Source organism: Sebastes umbrosus, chromosome 18, assembly GCF_015220745.1.
Source record: "Sebastes umbrosus isolate fSebUmb1 chromosome 18, fSebUmb1.pri, whole genome shotgun sequence".
In the NCBI taxonomy this organism is placed as follows: Eukaryota; Metazoa; Chordata; class Actinopteri; order Perciformes; family Sebastidae; genus Sebastes; species Sebastes umbrosus.
The window spans coordinates 16,911,850-16,930,209 of NC_051286.1; the positions used below are offsets into that span (position 1 = coordinate 16,911,850).

An 18,360-nucleotide genomic window follows, 5' to 3' on the forward strand; every position below is an offset into this window, starting at 1 on the left:
AAATCTCCTACAAGAGATGTTGTTATGACTAAGATTAAGATCGAAAACAACCAAACAACCATCCACATCTCTCAGCCCACAACGCTGTACACCGACCTTGAATGTAACTTTAATGATTTATTTTCTAGTCTACAATATTTTACTCACAGTGACTCATGCAGTGAAGCTCACAGCATTCAGATTATTATATTGACAGAAAGTGAAATGTGAAAGCTACGATGGGGAAGTGAAAATATTACAATGGGTTGTGTGTTTGGGAAAAAGAAATCTCTGAGAATTAATTGATTACTTAATTAGTATTATATATATAATGTAAAATATTATCTGTATTAATTAATTTCAATTGCATTCATAGTTTCCTTTTTTAAATAGTTACAACAAAAATCATTCTTAAACTGACACTTCCACTGCTTTCATCTCTTATTGTTTAACTGATAATTCATCCGCTTTCACTGATTACACTTCAGCTGACACTTCACTCAACATGTACAATGGAATTAACACTTCAACTTTATTCAGTGCTTACACTTAACCTTAAACTTCTTTCGGCACTTCCATTTTCAGCCCCTCCCTAGAACGGCGTGTATGGAACCTGCAAGTCCAACAGCAGATATCCTCAAAGTTTAAAGGGGAACGTCGTATATATATTTTTTTGCTTTTCCGAAGCCAAGAACACAAGAGGAGCGATGTCGGATATGGATTAAACAGTGTGGAAGACCTCACTCTCAGCTGAATCCATTGAAGATCAACAACAACTCTTCGTTTGCTCCAAGGTAAGACACTAAGAAAATTAGCTAGCTTAGCACGTTGGCAAAAAAAGACGGTTGGATATTCATTATTATTAATTTAGGAGATCAAGCCCACATGCGCTAGCAATATCCTGGTGTTTTAAACAAATGGAAAAGCATGATAATTTAGTTTTATATTAGAAAATGAAAGCTACAGAGACTCATAACTAAACTTAGCTTTAAAGGCACTATATTGACTTATCCTGTTGTGCAAGAACATTGTTGTTCCTGTATAGATTTGTCCTTCACAAGAGTTGTCAAGACATGGGGTGTCAGACGCTTGCATTTGGACCGCAAGCTTTTTCCTTAATTTTAATGGTCTTGTCATTCATAATACTCCGCCGACAAATCAGCCTATACTGTATATCTCTCACTGATATCGTTGAAAACGCCACATTGACATACCGGGTGCGAAATCTTGACAGGTCTAGCAACAGTAACCCAGGGGGGAGTGGCTTAGCGATGGGTGAATTGTATTTCGAATGCCACTTCAACTTCTTTCAGTATTTCAACTATCTAAAATGTTGCAATTTTTTTCTGAAGAAAAATTCTTCTTTTTCTAGTTTCAAACTATTATGGTGACCGACCACAGTTTGTGCATGTGGGTGAGAATAAAATGAGAAATGAGAAAAAGTATTTTAGCTACTCCCCTGTCCTCCTCTTTGTCGTTGTACAAATTTCTTCCCTGGTTTGCAGCTTCTGTCTGCATTTGGATGGACTGAACTAAAGTGAGCTGCTCCCAGGTTTCTCAGACAGACACCGGTTCCTTCTTTTCATTTTGTCTGTGGATTAGGGTTACCTGGTTACCGCAGCAACACTGAAGGGTGTTCGCTATGACGAGTGGAAATGGAAATAGCACCACTTACGCATGGACAGGATCTCTGCCCTGATCAGCCTGACAAGCAATAAATTGTACAACTTCACCACTTCACCTCGCAGAGGCATGTACCTCATTCAGAGCAGAAGCCATTTTAATGGGGTTTTATGTGCACGGTGACACACACTATCCCACGAGGCAGGGAGACCGTCTTTATCCCATTTATTAAAAATACTGTGTAGCAGGTGTTTGTTGTTTGATAAACTGTAGTTAGTTAAGCAACAATGAGTCAGCAAAGCCTAGTGGCATTATCTTAAGGCAGGGAAGAGTAATGGTTTGGGTAATAAACTGTCAGGTGAACGTGTTCTTGCATTTCCACAATAATTGACTATAACATTTTTCCCTTTCAGAGCCAGAACAGAATGTTCTGAGCAAATGTTTGCAATGATAATGACTTCAAAGTGGGCTTCCTACACTGCCTCTAGTTTCACAATGTCTTCTCAATTCTTTGTTACCAACTTGGTTTAGCTTGCTAACATTTGCAGGTATTTTTGACCTAATGATGGCGCTACATTGAAAGTTGAACCATCACTTAAGTCTTAAGCATTCATCCTGAGGGCGACATAAATGTGTGAACCAAATTTAATGGCAAGCCGTCCAACAGTTGTCAAGATATTTCGCTCAAAACCACAAATGCGAACTTCACGGTGGCGCCAGAAGAACAGTCAGGAGATCACCGAAGTCATCAGGATCCATCATCTGGGGATCATGAATGTGTGTACCAAATTTCTTGGCAATCTGTCCAATAGTTGTTGAGATATTTCAGTCTGGACCAAAGTGGTGGACTGACCAACCAACCACAGACAGGTATTGGCATTACTAGAGCCACATGCACTTATCATAGATAACCGAATCCTTCAGGCACTGAAATGAGATCATAATATACAACGGGTACTTGTACTTTTGAATAATAACAAATAAATACATGTAATAATTACATTGGGATTTAAATTGGGCATTGGTTTTCCTTTTTTGGAAACTTTTTGGCACTCCAAACGAAGCCTATTTTGGCAAGGAAAAACTGACAGCCATTTTCAAAGGGGTCCCTTGACCTCTGACCTCCAGATATGTGAATGAAAATGGGTTCTATGGGTACTCACAAGTTATAGTCAAGTCAGCACATTGACACACTGACAGCTGTTGTTGCCTGTTGGGCTTGAGTTTGCCATGCTATGATTCGAGCATATTGTTTTATGCTAAATGCAGTACTTGTGAGGGTTTCTGGACAATATCTGTCATTGTTTTGTGTTGTTAATTGATTTCTAATAATAAATACTGTATATCCATACATTTGTCCACTCCCATGTTGATAAGAATATTTAATACTTGACAAATCTCCCTTTAAGGTACATTTTGAATAGATAAAAAAAATGTGCGATTAATTTACGATCAATCACGATTAACTATGGACAATCAGTATCAAGATATTTAGACTTTACTGAGTTTATTAGAGTGAATGCTTTATCATCAGTGCCTCAAAAAGATCAAGAATCTCATAAAAGTGTAGGGCTACATTTGCCATGTGGCAAAGAAATGTCATTAAACTAAAAAAAGATAACTGACTCATCATTCACGCCTACGATAATCAACTCCCAAATGCTCCCTTAGCAGAGATTCTGATAACACCTGGAAGTTTTGAAAGGAGCTCGGGGAGAAATTAGTTGAATGTCAAACAGCTGGTGTTCGACGAGGAAGGGGAAACCTACAGTGTGTTCTGCATAGTTGGAGACCAAAAAGATTCAGGGGAAGCATCGTGGGAGGAGACCTTTTAGAAAAGCAAGGACAGATGCCATGGGGAAGGCAGTTATAGGTCAGTCACCCGGTGACGCAGTTTGCCCTCCACCACCAAGGAGGAAGGTGAGGTTGCATTTTGCCAAAACAATCGAAGTGGAAAGTGCTGACGCCACTGCATCATCCCCCCCTCAAGGTTCGTAAAAACTGAATCAGCTCACAGGTTGATGTACGACCAACATTTCAGAAGATCATGGCGTTATTTAGATCCATTATGAATTCTTTCCCTTTCCCTGCATCTTTACACCCACAACCTTCACACCGTTTTATGAGGAATCTTAACTGCAGAGTTGTTTTTTTCTGCCTGTGTGATCATCTCGTTTGTGTTGGATGCATTACTCTATTATGAAAATGTATTCATCTCAAATGAGAGAATCCATTACAGCGGCATCTTTCTACCGCAGATAAATCGTGCTGCGGTGAAGGTGTCACATTCATTGGATTAAATCCGTTATGTGCTGTAGATGCCCACTTAAACTCAAACTAATGTTTGGCTCTCTGCGAATTGTTTGTGAGGGAAATATTTTGTCAGCCAGACAAAGCTGCACTGAAATGCTTTAATGCTACAATCAATAATTACATCCAATCACTTTCATCTTAATTTGTTTGTGCTGTTTGATGATTGTGTAAAACCGCACGCAATTTACAGCAACAACAAATGAATCACAAATTAAGTAAAATCCAGTATCAACATCGCCCACTCTCCAATTTTGCAGCTGCCATTTACCATCCCTTGTTGCAAGCTTTTTCTTTAAATGATTTAGGAAGTTCTTACCTGTCTTAATCTGAAAAAACAAACCAAAAAATGGGAGGTTTAACATATACAGTAAATATGGGATTAGTGCTTCGGAGCACAGCGTTTGCTTTGGCTGACTGACATTCAATTCTCATGCATTGTTCTTTCTCGTGCCTGATCTTTGAAAAACAACTGCTATGAAAACCAATCTTGTCCCAGTGCTGCTTCTATGAATACAATTCGACCCTAACATGACATCATTGTCTGTGGTCAATGACGGCAATGTCACATTCAATTCAGTCAACGAAAATGAAAGGGAAAACAACAATTCATATGCTAATGACTCATATTATTTCTCCAAGGATGAAGAAGGAAACCTAGAAACTGTTTCAGTTATTTTTGTTCAATACCTTTAATAATATTACAATATTTCAATGAGTGAATAGCATAGAGTACAGTACGTCCTTTGATCGTTATGAGTGGACAGTCCAAAGGCTGTCCACTGAATATCTATGAACTTTTATAAATGGGTGTCACTTTTTGGTGAATCACAGTCGTCCTTGTTGTTTTTAATATATATATATATATTGTTGCATTTTTCAAGTAATAGCTCCTACATCATTACGTGTAAAACATTGTTACTGTGTTTTTTAGCATAGCTCCAGGGATGGCAATATTGGTCTGTCAGTCAGTCCGCAAATTTTGTCAAGACTGAAATATGTTTTCAACAACTTTTGGATGGATTGCCTTGATTTTGTTAAAGACAGTCATGGTCCCCAAATGATTTATCCTAATAACATCCTCTAGCGCCATTCGTTTTTTGGGGGGTGAAATATCTCAACAAGTATTGGTTTGCCATAACATTTGGTACAGACATTCGTGTTCCCTTCAGGATAAACTGTATTCACTTTCGTGACCCCTTCACTTTTCATATAACGCCATGATCTGGTCAGGATATTTATTTGACTTAAAGTGGCACTAGGCAGTATATTTTTGGCATCACTGGGCAAAAAGTCCATAATAACCTTTCAACATTTACGCGAGAAATAGGCATTACAGTAACAGAATATTGATATCAAATGAAGTACTCTATTGGTATCGGTATCACTTTAAGGCTACTGGTAAGCGTTAAGCCCCGCTGTCTCACATCCTCACAGAGCTGCAGAATGGCTGCACACTCTTAGCAATGTCTCTTCGTTGACCTAATAGCAGGGACCTGTGTTGGCAGTGCCACCTGTTTGTTCTGTTTGTATCCTGCATAGGCTATATTTGGTGTACACAAAGTAATCTGAAAAGTTTACTTTGAAAGGGGGCAGGGTGAGCAAAGGGTCACGACTGTCTTAAAAGTTTATACTGCCTGTTGGTTATGGGCCATTTCGACAAAACTCAATCTCAACATTCTGGATTTTACGCCAGAAATATGTCAAGGATATGAGCCAATTTGGAGCCAAACACACTTGACTGTGGGTGTTGATATTGTTCAGTATTCAGTCTAAAGTGGTTGTAATTTGTGCCCATTCTCTCAGTAAACTGCTTTAGTGTTGCTAATAGGTGCAACATGCAAACAAGCGGCACAGCTAATTATATTTTTCATCACATGAAGCCATAACATTTCAGGCTATTCGACTGTGTGCAGTGAAGGGCTGAGTGTACAGTATGGAGGTTGTCTTTCCAACCAAAAACACCAGTAGGTGATTTCACTGATTAATTCCTCTGCTCTGGTTGAAGTTATGCTAATCACTGAAATTACTTGCATGCATGCACTCTAGACCACTGAGTGAGCAGGAAGCCTCATCTTACATGTTTTTTTGTTGCAAAATGTCATTTAATTATCACTCGGTGCTATTAGCAGGTAGAATAAAGCTGTGAGAACACACAATTGTAATCACAGAAGTCTTGCCTGCACATTCCCCCACTGTGCTGCAGAGTCCGGCAGTGATGGCGTTAGCCGACATTTCACCGAGGACTCTCTGGATCTCCCTGGAGAAGCCCTATGCTCCGCTTCAGCTCAGATCTTCATACTGTGCACCAAAATTGTCAGAGACACCCCTTTGTGTTTTGCAGTTTGGGAATCTAATCAGTCGGTTAACTCTTCAAAAATAACACAGTCATTTGCTGCAACAGTCAGGGAGCAAACCCAGTCAGCTTGGAACATTACAACATTATAACGCCTCAAGAAAATGGGTGTGAAACAGGTCATTTTCTAATGAGATAAACGTTATTATCTTTATGTAGAAATAAAGAATAACTTCACAAGTTTTGGTGTACGGTAATACCTGAACTTCTACAACAAATGGACCCGAAACTGTGAACCAGAGACAAAATCAGTGAGCACGCAGGCCAGACCTGACCAGTCTGCCAAACAAAAACATGCTCTGTTGAACACCCTGACAGCTGAAATGCCTCAGTGACTTTTCCAACTTCCATACTGTCCTGACATACAGTAAAACTGCAATTAATAGCCCAGGCTTTTATTTGCTTCAATCACTTAACTCAACTGGCATATATTTGGGTCAGGCGTCTATATGGGACAGGCCTTTAATGCCTTTCGCACAAAACTCTTGCTCAGCAAAGATGGGAAATACTATCAAATTGTTCATTTAAACCAGTATGAATATCACTAGGGGTGTAAATCACAAGTTTCATCACGATACGATATTATATCGATTCTTTGGACAACGATACGATATTTGCTGATATCACAAAGTCTGCCACGATACGATTTCCATTCGATTCAATTCATGGGACTGCGATTTATACGAGACAATATCATATGTACATTTAATACAATCAAGGAGGACACACATGAGGAGGGACCGCTTGGATGGAAATTAATGTATCGATGTTTTCACTTTGAATTGATACGAATACAATCGAAACGTCCCGGTATTGTGCGTTGCCTTTTAGTGCATGTGAGTGTGCCGCACTGGCTAGCTCACAGCCGCTGCTCACATGGCGGTTACAGCTGATAACGCCGTCCTGACCGTCGCGGAAGCGTAGCATCCACCCTACGTCGCCCCCCCCCAGATTAACACCGTTAGCTCTGTCAGCACTGTTGCCGTTGTTTGCACTGTTAGCGCTGTTAGCACCGTTAGCTGCGAGCCGACGGCTCAGCCATCGCCATGTTGAGAGCCGTGCAGAGGCAATAGATATGCTCTGAATTTCAAATTTTGCACCTTTAACAATGTCACCAGTCACTAATGTCCCCCTTCCCTTTCAATACACACTATCAGTTAACCAGCCAGCTAACCAGTGAACGTGCAAACAACAACCAGTCAGCTTAGAGCCCAACCCGACCGAACCCTAACCTCGCATTTAGTCAGCCAGTCGACTGGTTGACCGTATGCTATTAAGCACCCTGACAGCGTTTCCACCAATTACAGTAAACCAGCCAGACAGTCAGCCGGTGAACCAGTCCGACTGTTGAGTGTGTGCTCATGGAGCATGACAGTGTTTCCACACACCAATTACAGCGAGACAGTGGTACAGCTGTGTGGTGGCTTGGCACTCAGCCACACTATAAGTACCACTATCGATTGACAGAGTGCATGAGGGGAGCGGGCGCGCGAGAGAGAGAGAGACAGTCATGCTAAGTGAGGGAGGATGACGCAGAGTGAAAAAGACATGCCGAAACTCCAAAAAGTCTTTCTCTCTTTCTGTTAATGCGTGCAGTCAGAATTGAAGCGTCGGTTTGTTTATTGCGCGTGCGTCTGTATTCATATGCGTGTGAGCGCTCTGAAATATAGAGAGCTTCTGTACTGAGGAAACTGGGATGAAAAGTGTCAGGCCTCCCTCATTCCCGCTCTTTATTTCTCTCTCCGCTGTCTCTTCTGATCCGGCTAATTATCGCAGTTTGACAGTGCAGGAGAGGAAGAAATACAGAGGGTGAGGGTAAGCGACAGGCAGAGGGAAACAGAGGGAAGGAAATCGCTTTTTTGTAACAATGAAATAAGACAGAGCGCGCAAGAGAAAAAAACCTGAGATAGGGAGAGTGAGTCTCTAAAGCAGCTTATCCAGCCCATTCTATGTTAATGAGGGTACCAAGTTAATAACTTAATGGAGCCTGGATGCTTTTATTTAACCGCAAAATTGCACAATCACCCACAATTCCCTAACCCATTGCAACAGGCAAAGAAGTTGGCATGGTTGTAATACACTTTAGAATACATTAAACTAAATGTACCAGGGAGTGTAACTGCATAGAACATCAATTTAATAATTGCATTCATTTCAAAGCACTGCATCACACACACACACAAACACATCACAAAAAGCACAGAATTTATCTACTGCATATATTACATCTTCCTTGTACGCACAAACACAGAGACTCACACAGCAGTTTTTTTTAATGAAAAGCTAATGCACTAAAATGTCATAACTAAAAGGAATAGTTCAATATTTTTTTCGCTTTATTTCCAAGTAAGATGAGAATATCAATATCAATGTCTATGGATAAAATCACTCATGATATCAAACCCAATTGTCCTCCCATTCTGCAGTTCCCATCAGCTCTGTGGAGTCTTTTAGCGTCTTTCAGCTCCTTGTTTTGGTTTTAAAGATCCCAGCTTTTCCCAGACGCACTGAAAGCTTCTGACGTGCGCGCTTTGAAGTACACCCATTGTGTGGCCGAACACACACCAAAAGCATTACGATGCGTGTCAAACTGCTTTCACGTCCCTAGTCCGACCTTGTTTCGATTTTTGGAACGTCAAACGAGGACACGGTGACCAAGGCTGTTTGTTTGGAGAGAGCTAAAAGGAATAAAATGCTAAGGATTTTCACTCAGAGGATGATACTTTATTAAAGAAATAAATCATTAATTTATAATAATAATAATACTGTCGCTTTAATTGGTTAAAGTGACAAATGTCACCAGCGGTAAGTTACATCAGCTGTCACTACTTGATGTAAATTTTGTTTGTAACTTGACCGTAAAATAAAATAAAACTTTGGTGTAGTCTCGTTTTTGTGCTCTCGCACCCAATTGGACTGTTATCAGGCCATTAAATAGGCGTTATCGGTCGCTATAAGCATCATAGGTATGGGTCATTAGGGGCCTACTACACCTACTACGTTGTAAAAGTGAAAGTGAAACTTAAATGCACCTCGTTCTATGTTGTAAAACTGAGTGAAACGTCATGTTTTGAACACAAACAAAATGGCTTCTTTAGGTTTAGGCAGCAAAAAAACATAACTACGAACACAAAGACATCTACACATTGTTGGTTTCACATGGTCTCCTGGGTGAAAGTTCTGTGTTTTGTGTTCCGTCCATCGTCCCCAACCTCCAACCCATATGGAATTTCACACTGTCTATACTACAGCACCTGACTTCTGCTTCTGTCAAAATTACTACGGTTGCTGGAGGTCGCTATCGTGCTCTTTTATACCTTCTTTTGGTGATCTACCATGTGAATAGATGGTAAAACCTACTAGTGGGTGTAGTAGGCCCCTATTGACCCACATCTATGGGGCTTATAGCGACTGATAACGTCTATTTAATAGACAGTCGGCTGGCTCTCTGAAGGATGGTGTCTGTACTGAGCCAAAGATTGTTTAATAAGAGAAGCTTCACTCTGTAACACAACTGTACAACTGCGAGTGGACTAAGTGTTTTTGTAGTGCCAACCTGGTTCCAACAACTCCAACAGAGTGATACGTCTCCCATCTAGCGGATTGTGTGGTGTCAATTTCACATTATCTAGTTATACTTTCATCTATATCATATCAATAAGTTAATCTTATCCACGTTATAATTTTTAACTAGTTTTTCATTATTTAGCTCAAGTTAAAAGATTAAGTCGTATCTGTAATATACCAAAAAATACCGCTTAATAGCGACCTTTTCTTAAATATTGCTGGTTCTGTATTGCTGGCATTTCAAATCTGACGCCTGCGGTGCACCATAGGAACATCAATTGACGTGCGTCAAATGAGGCATGTTAATTATCACTTTCAGTTCGTTTGGGCCTTCAGTCTCACCACTTTCATCAGTATTGTACAAACCAACTGTGCAACATGGGGTTCTTACAGTTGCTAAGCTATGCTTGGACAGTCATTATTTTGGAAAGGGGTTTAACAGTCAATTTCCACTTTTTCATAATAGACATAAAGTAAAAATTGCTCAGAGCGGTACTCCTTTTAAATCCAGTAATCTTTCTCACAACACTGACTTGCTAACACTCCTCACCTGTACTTACCAACCATTATTGGACAAAGCCAAGCTGTCTGTTTCCCCCTGCTACTTTACTGTCTCATGTCAGAAAGAAAGAAAATAAGAGTATTTTGCAAAATGCTACACTATTTAGTATTACTAAAATAACTAATATGAAGACAAATGTCTCTTTACAACTGCTACGTATTTACAGTAGCACGCAGTGTGAGCGACAGGTCACCCCCATTAGTTGAAAGGACGTTTAAAGCCGAGATGTAACAGCATGTATACTACATGCGGGTACTCCAGTTTGAAATTGCAGTGCATACTACAAAGTACTTATTTAGCTCAAGTACTCACAGCCAGGAGTATCTGCAGCGAGGAGTGAGCCACCTCTATGAACTGGAAATCCAGCAGACAGCCGGATATAGATATATATCGGTGGTCCTCGGGTGCCCAGGAGGGAGGAGGGGTGATGGGTGTCACCCTGCACCCCGGGCCGTTCTCCATCCACCAGGAGCGATGCATGGACAGGTTGAACGTCAGGACAAGGTCAGAGTCCTGGCAAGAAAGAGAGACAGACAGAAAGAGTTGAGTTACATCCTCAGACACAAGGCAGACCTGGAACAAGGTAGCAGCAGGCTGAATGTCAGGCCAGCTTATAACCGAGTTTTAATTAAAACCGTAAAACCGACTGTTTGTCAAATCTAGGTCTGAGAGAAAGAGAGCGAGAGAGAGAGAGTGAGAGAGAGAGAGGAAGAGGAGGAGAGGGTTTGGCGCCATAAATAGATCTCAGATTTATAACTCCAATGATTTGGGATCACTCTGATTAGATCTGAATCATGCTCAGGCAGGGTTATGATGAGGACAATAAGGGAGGGAGAGGGAAGAATGATGGGAGGAGGCCAGAGAGAGAAAGGAAGAGAGAGGGAAAAGGGGGAGGTTGAGAGAAGCTTGGTTTGGTTTTGGTGTTTCTGCATGCACCAAAAGCTCTCGTATGATGATTTCAGTGTAAGAGAGAGAGAGAGAGAGAGAGAGAGAGGAAGCTTTGTGATGTGGTGTCATGGGAGGGTCAGTAACTTTAGTGTTACTGTTTCGGTTTTAGGCAACTCAGTATGATTTGTTCTCCTGGTTTATTTCTCCTTAAGTAGAACAATCCCAAAACTATGGGTGCCATTAAAAAACGAGATGCACATTAAAGGGACAGTTCGGATTATTTGAGGTGGGGTTGTACAGTATGAGGTACTCATCTATAGTCAATGTATTGCCGACAGTAGATGATGGTCAGCACGCCACCAATGTGGAGAAAAAGACAGTTTCTGGCATGGGAGCAAATGATGTAGGCCACATTTTTAGCCACCTAAAGAAAGGCCCGTGTAAAAAAATCAATATCCGTTTAAGTGTAAGCTATATTTAGAATATTGTCACTGCTTTATCTTGCCGTCAGACAGACCTTTCCGACGGGGAACTGAACTTAAAGTAAAACTTATCTATGCTCTCTTCAAAGCCAGCAGGCTCCATTGACAAAAACAGTATAGATAAGTTTAACTTTTAGTTCAGTTCCCCATCGGAAAATGCTCTAAAAAAAAAAAAAAAAAAAGTTTTCATGGTCAGAAACGTCCAGATACAACATTTATAAAGCACTTCTTATTCTTATTAATGGGAATATGAAAAATAAAACAGTTGAAAAGTAGCGCTGCTGTGCCACTCAGTCATGGTGTTGTCGCTGCTGTGCGTCTTTCAGCACCACGGAGACGAGGAAAGAGAGATGCTGATTTCAATGAGTAGTCTACAATTATTGCTGATAGAAAACATGTTCAAAGACCATTTTACTAATCCAACCTCTTATGTGGGACAAATACACCGTTGTATTCCTGAGTGCTACGGTTCATACATTAGTTAACTATTTTATTTTATCACCCCCTAGTGATTATCATATAAATAGCTAAACATGTCATTTTAATGTGTATAAGCATGTTTTGCTGGAGCGAGCAGTGCGTGTGCGTTGGCGCCGCTGTTCGCAGGATGTTATCGTTCATCAGTAGCTATGCTCACATCGTTATTGTCATCGTTTTAGTAATTGTTCTTGGTGTGGATAGCCCTTTAGTCTTGCTGTTCTACAGATGTGGAGACGTTGGCTGTGTGACTCACTATCCCGGGGGCTAAGCTCACCGGCAAAATGAAAAAACACTTTCGGACACTTCTCGGGACATTTTCTAAGTGTCATTAATTACATCATTGCTGTCACAAAAACATGCCAGATCAATGTCTGCTGGTAGAACATCCATAATAAATACTGACATGTATTTTTGTTTGTGATAAATACATACATAAGCTATTTTGTTGAGTTGTCTCTCGAAATGCTCTGAGTGAATTGAAGTTCCCCCTGGTAAGCAGATGCCGCGTATATATCTAGGGCTTTTATTGTGAAAGGTAAAATTTAACGGCCGTTGTGAATGTGGATGCAACAAGTGTATTTTCCCAAATTAATAAATACAAAGTACTTTGTGGCCGTTTATGTTGTGTTGTGATGCGCTGCTCTGCTCACATTATATACATTATTTTCACGCCAATAACTCATTGATTTGTCTCAATCGCATTCCTCTCTCTGCTCTCGTCTGTCTGTCATTTTACCTTCAGCGCAATGCATGATGGTATACAGTGCTCAGTTAGTGAGCATCGTTGTACACTACTTTTCACGATGCATTGTGGGATACTTCGAGGCCACTATATAGGGTGTAATATTTCTCACTATACAATCAGACAGCACTACAAAATGGCAAAATCACTATATAGTGAGTTTGGACACAGCCATTGTCTTCTTCTCTTTGATTTGTCCACCACAGCATGAGCAGTCCCATCACTGCCAGAAGCTGCAGATAAAAGCCACAACTGACAACCAGTAAATAAACAAACAGTTTCAGTCACTACAGCAGCAGAGAAAGACCAAGTAGCAACGGCCCTTGCATTTGCAACATAGGGTATCTGCTTTGGCTCCTCTACAAATCCTTTTAATTCTAAAAGCCCGAAAGACGCGCAATAAATCAGTTATCATAGCCGTCTTGGTTTAAATAATGCAAATATTAACGACTCCACTTAGCAAAGGGTAGACATAGATCATTCCACAGATGGCCACCGCACTGACACACTAATATGCACACTAACAAAATGCATTACACACACACACACGTGTTTTTTCTCTTGCACTACTTCGCCATTAGTCTAATGAAAAGCCTTAATGCTCTTTAAAAGCATGCTGAAAGCAAAACATGACTTTCATTTAATTTGCTAATTTTCTCTGTGGTGATACATTTATTTATTTTTTTACAAAAATATTTGAAGATTTTGTTTTTCCTGTATTCATCTATCAAAATTCAGTTCCTTTAGTTCCTTAGCAAGTGTGCCCCTCGACGGTTTTCGTCTTACAGCATCACAGAATATTGAAAAATCTCCCAAATGAGGCAAATATCCACTCAAAGTACATTTTTTATTACGTCTGCCAACTGTAATATAGTGGAATGAAGGGGTAAATAATCCCAACAGGAAACACTTTTTCACCAGTAGGATTTAATGTAACTTATTCTAGTGAAGATTCTAGTAATGACAGATCTTTAAATAGAGCAAAAGGGATTCAGTTCTTACATCAATACCATCTGTTTCTACGCTGTATACTCTACTTCGTCTTTATCTTTACCTGTCCCACTTCTCCTCCCACCACATCTATACTTAACTCCGTCACCTCCCTCCGTATTGTTCTTCATCTTACTTAATTCTTTCCTGTTCTCCTCTCTATTAATTCATACCACGGTCTCTCTTTCTACTACCCCCTCTTTTTCTTCCTTGGCCTCTCTCTATTTCAGCGTAATGAGTAAATGCCTCATTAGCGAAGAGCTTGATTAATGCCATCTCCCCTTGTTGTGCTCCTCTTTTTAATGAGTAAAATCTCTCTAAATTTCTCTCTCTGCCATCACTCTCTCTCCTTCTGTCTCTTACTGTCACTGCCTTGCTCCAAATCTTTCTGCCTCTCTTTTTTATACTTCTTCACCTCTTTTCTCCCTCTCTGTTAAATGGGGTTGGGAGGGAAGCAATAATTATTTTCCGTGCAGTCTCTATCAGTGCTTTTCTAATGAGCCTCCCTACCAAACACGCACACATAAACAAAAAAGTAATTATCAATGAAAAGCTGAATTTGGCAAAATGTCATCAAGGCCAAGCAGGATGCATCGCTACTGATTCCCTCTCACGTTGTGAAGGCAATGAAAAGGGACATTTATGCGTGAAGAACGGGCCCGGTATTTAGATGCTGCTAAGTAAGTTGTGCTAACCACTTGCGGAATATGGGAACAAAATATGCTGCAACTTCATTCAACTTGAGAAAAGACAAGGCAGCATTTATCAATTTATATGTATAGCTGTGTTGGAACACAGAGAGCTTATATAAAATTATAAATATAACAAGATAATATGAGCAATCGTACCAACACTAAGTTTAGGTAGAAAGAGCAATAGCAACAAGAAAAAGTAAAATTTAGTCACTTTGATAAAAATGGTGGAGAAATGGTTAATCACCTTCAAATCCTAATATTCAGATTCAATACGTCTACTTTAAAGGAATTATTTGACATTTGGGCAAAATCTGCCTACAGCACCTCTAAATCTCATTAATTAACACGTCATGTAATGTACAGCGAGCCGTTCATTGTTGTGAAATAAACCCCGACAGGGCGATGCGGTGTATCCGACGCGAAGCGGAGGAGTCTTGCATCGCCCTGAAGGGGTTTATTTCACAATAATGACCCGCTCGCTGTACATTATCCCGCTTATTACACGGCTACTTACTTAAGAAATCAATAATTTGACACAAAAATGGTCCTCCAGAGTCCGACATCAAAACTGCGCCCATAGCAACGGTATGTTATACATAGTTAACATCTGCTATAAAGAAATAACAGACTGCAGATCGCCGTGATTGACCAATCAGAATCGAGTATTCAACAAAGCCGTTTAATAAATCTGTTTAATCTTAACCAAACCTGCTTCTCTGATGTAACTTCATATTTAGTATCTCATCTAACTCTCGGCAAGAAATAAATGTATTTCCCAAAATATCTATTGCTTTGAATTCCATTGTACCTGTACTGAAGCTGTGCCAACGTGAGGTCATGTAGTCTATGTGGTTTCACTTCGCCACATCAATAGGAAAGAAAACCACAACTAACAACAAAAGAGACCAAGAGAGGGAAGGTAGGTACCCTTCTCTGATTTCCCCTTGCATTCAGCTGTGTGTGAGGATCCTGAGCATGAGTTCACGGAGGTTACAGGGTCTGTAATAAAGCCTGGAACCAGACTGGTACTAATAATACCAAACTGTATTATCTCCTTTCTATTCATCCAGCAGCAGTGAGCCGCGACAACAAACCTCTACCGCCATGGAATGGGGAAAAAAAATTATATTAAAAAAAAAAATTCAAAATTAAGCCCATTTTTCCAAAGTAAGAAAGAGTGTTTGAAGATAGTGCTTTTGTAATAATAAGAAAAAAAATAAAAAATATGAACAGTTTTAGTGTTCACAACCTACACAAAGGATTTGGAGGCTAAACTCCACAGATTACTCCACACTCGCCAGTGGAATACAAAACAATTAAATAGCAGCTGTGTGCTGGCATTGATGTATTGATTTTATGTGGTGGGATTTATTTAGCATCGCAGCATTGAACCCACCCCGATGATGAAGCCATAGCTCCATAATAATCTTGAGATATTAATCTGTCTGGTGATGAATGGGCTTGTTTGGCTTGCAACCTCAAACAAAAAAATATTGACTAGGCTTTTATTAGTATATCTAACTGTGTGTGTGTGTGTGTGTGTGTGTGTGTGTGTGTGTGTGTGATCCTTACTAAGCGCCATTTCTGACTGTTTGTCTATAGTCTTCCTCCACATATTTCCTCACCACTTTCCGGGTGTCTCACCTTTCTCTCCTATTATCCCTCTCTCTCTCTCTCTCTCTCTCGCTCTCGCTCCCTCGCACACACACACACACACACACAGTATAGTCTATAATTTCCAGTGTGCAGGTTGAGGATCATGCACTCATGCTCTCAGGTCTTTGTCTCTGACTGTGGGCTAGTGCCGCTTCAATGAACCACATCTGTTTTTCATCTGCCTCCCTCTCTACTCTCTCTCTCTCTCTCTCTCTCTCTCTCTCTCTCTCTTTCTCTCTCTCAATTTCCCCTCAATTTCCCCTCAATTTCCCACTTCTCTATTTTCCTTTGTCTTCCACTCCCAAGAGATGGAGAGATGGATGGATGGATGGATGGATGGAGGGACGGAGGGAGGAAAAGACCAGTGAAAATGGTATTTCCCCTGATGCCCTTTCGATGCTACCTGGAGCTACATTTGAGAGCAGTTTAAGAGTTAAAATATTTGCCAAAAATGGTGTTTCCGACTATGAATAAGGCTTTAAACCTTGGCAGCATAAGAAAAAGGGGCACTTGGATATGAATAATTAAGCGTCAATGTGTCCAATTTTGATCAAAGCAGATGTGACGTAAACAAAATTAGTTTTTTATCATCTATTAATGCTGTTTTTCAGGATATGCAAATGTTGCAGTCCACAGTTCACACTGTCTGGACAGGATATTACCAAATGTGTCAATAAAAGAATACAGACCTTAAGCAACAACGTTCTAGATAATTGTGTTTTTTACTCTCCAGACCCACATTATATTCTGGATGGATGGACGGAGGGCATAAGGGAGGGAGTGTCAATTTTTCCCCACGAGTGCTTCAGCATCTGCTCCCTGGACACAAACACACACGGCTTACAACACGCACAGACTCGCACATAATCTAACACCTTCATACATGCTCCGAACATACAATACAAGCTCCGGCAGTCATGTAGTGAAGCAGACGGTAAATAAAACAGTCAGTTTGACATTCTGACAGCCAGTCGGATAGTCAGTCGGTCCAGCGGATCATCAAACTAAAGGGCAGAAAATCAGTGAGTGTGCGATATTAGCTTTATTCTCTCTGAAGTCAATTTTTCACTCTATTTAACTGAACCTCCATCTCTATCTGGCTCTATCCCCTTTTCTATAATTTTCTCTCTCCCTCTGCTGTCTCTCGCTATGTCACTCTGTCTGTGTTATTTCACACCAATATCATCAGTCACGGTGCATCTCCCTATGTTGTTTTGCTGTGATTTCCCATGGGTATTAGATGAGGCCTTAACCCATAATGCCTAAAGCACTTCTCTCCTATCAGATTGGTTGGGGTTGTTGGGGAATTGTTTGTGTGTGTGTATGTGCTGAAGGGTGGGGGTGGTGGGTAGAGATGACGTCCTTTCCAGATCCTAACCCTGACCTTAACCACCCTAAACCCATTACCATCTCTAAGCAAATGCCTCAACATAACCATTTTAACCCCTTCGATCTTTCAGATTGGTGAGGCCAATTATAGCGCTATACCCGTACACCAGGTGGGATCCATAATTGCATAAAGGAGTGGGGGGGAGTTGCTAATTCAAGCTTTCAATGGGTTAATTGGGTTTTTGGAAAAAAAACACTAGCCATGCCGTAAGCAATAAGTCAGATGTAGATTGAAAAAGGAACGTAAAACAGAATCAGCAGCTGCATTTTAAAGCTGCTGTAATCAATATTTTATATCAACAATGGATCAAAAGACTTCGTATTATGTGAAAGGGGTCGCTCATAATGATGAACACAGAATTATCACCCAACTCTGCAGTCATTAAAGAGTCAGATATTTCTATCACGAGTTGGTGGAGACAAAAACAGAGCTTATAAGAGAGTGAATATTTATTACATTTGTTAGTTAAACAGAAACACAGCTCCAAATAAATGCATAAATGCTCTGTGTCTTAACGAAACATACTAAAAGGATACAAAAATAATTCACAAGATCAAGTTAATGAAGCTTATTTGTAAAAGGATAATTCTGGTTTATTACAACTAGGGTCTTATTTTTGTAGTTTTTACGTAATTTCTAT

The 18,360-nt window shown here is 40.3% G+C and overlaps 1 protein-coding gene across 2 annotated transcripts in view; it reads right to left on the bottom strand.

Moving 5' to 3' along the window:
- nkain2 (sodium/potassium transporting ATPase interacting 2) overlaps window positions 1–18,360 on the bottom strand; it is a 93,414-nt gene that overhangs the window by 21,359 nt on the left and 53,695 nt on the right. For both annotated transcript variants that reach the window (XR_005204173.1, XM_037750935.1), the window contains exon 4: window positions 10,710–10,910. Coding sequence is in view for 1 of the 2 variants with exons in the window: in XM_037750935.1 (XP_037606863.1) it covers window positions 10,710–10,910 (201 nt within the window). In the remaining variant the exon portion in view is untranslated. The remainder of the gene's footprint in view (window positions 1–10,709; window positions 10,911–18,360) is intronic.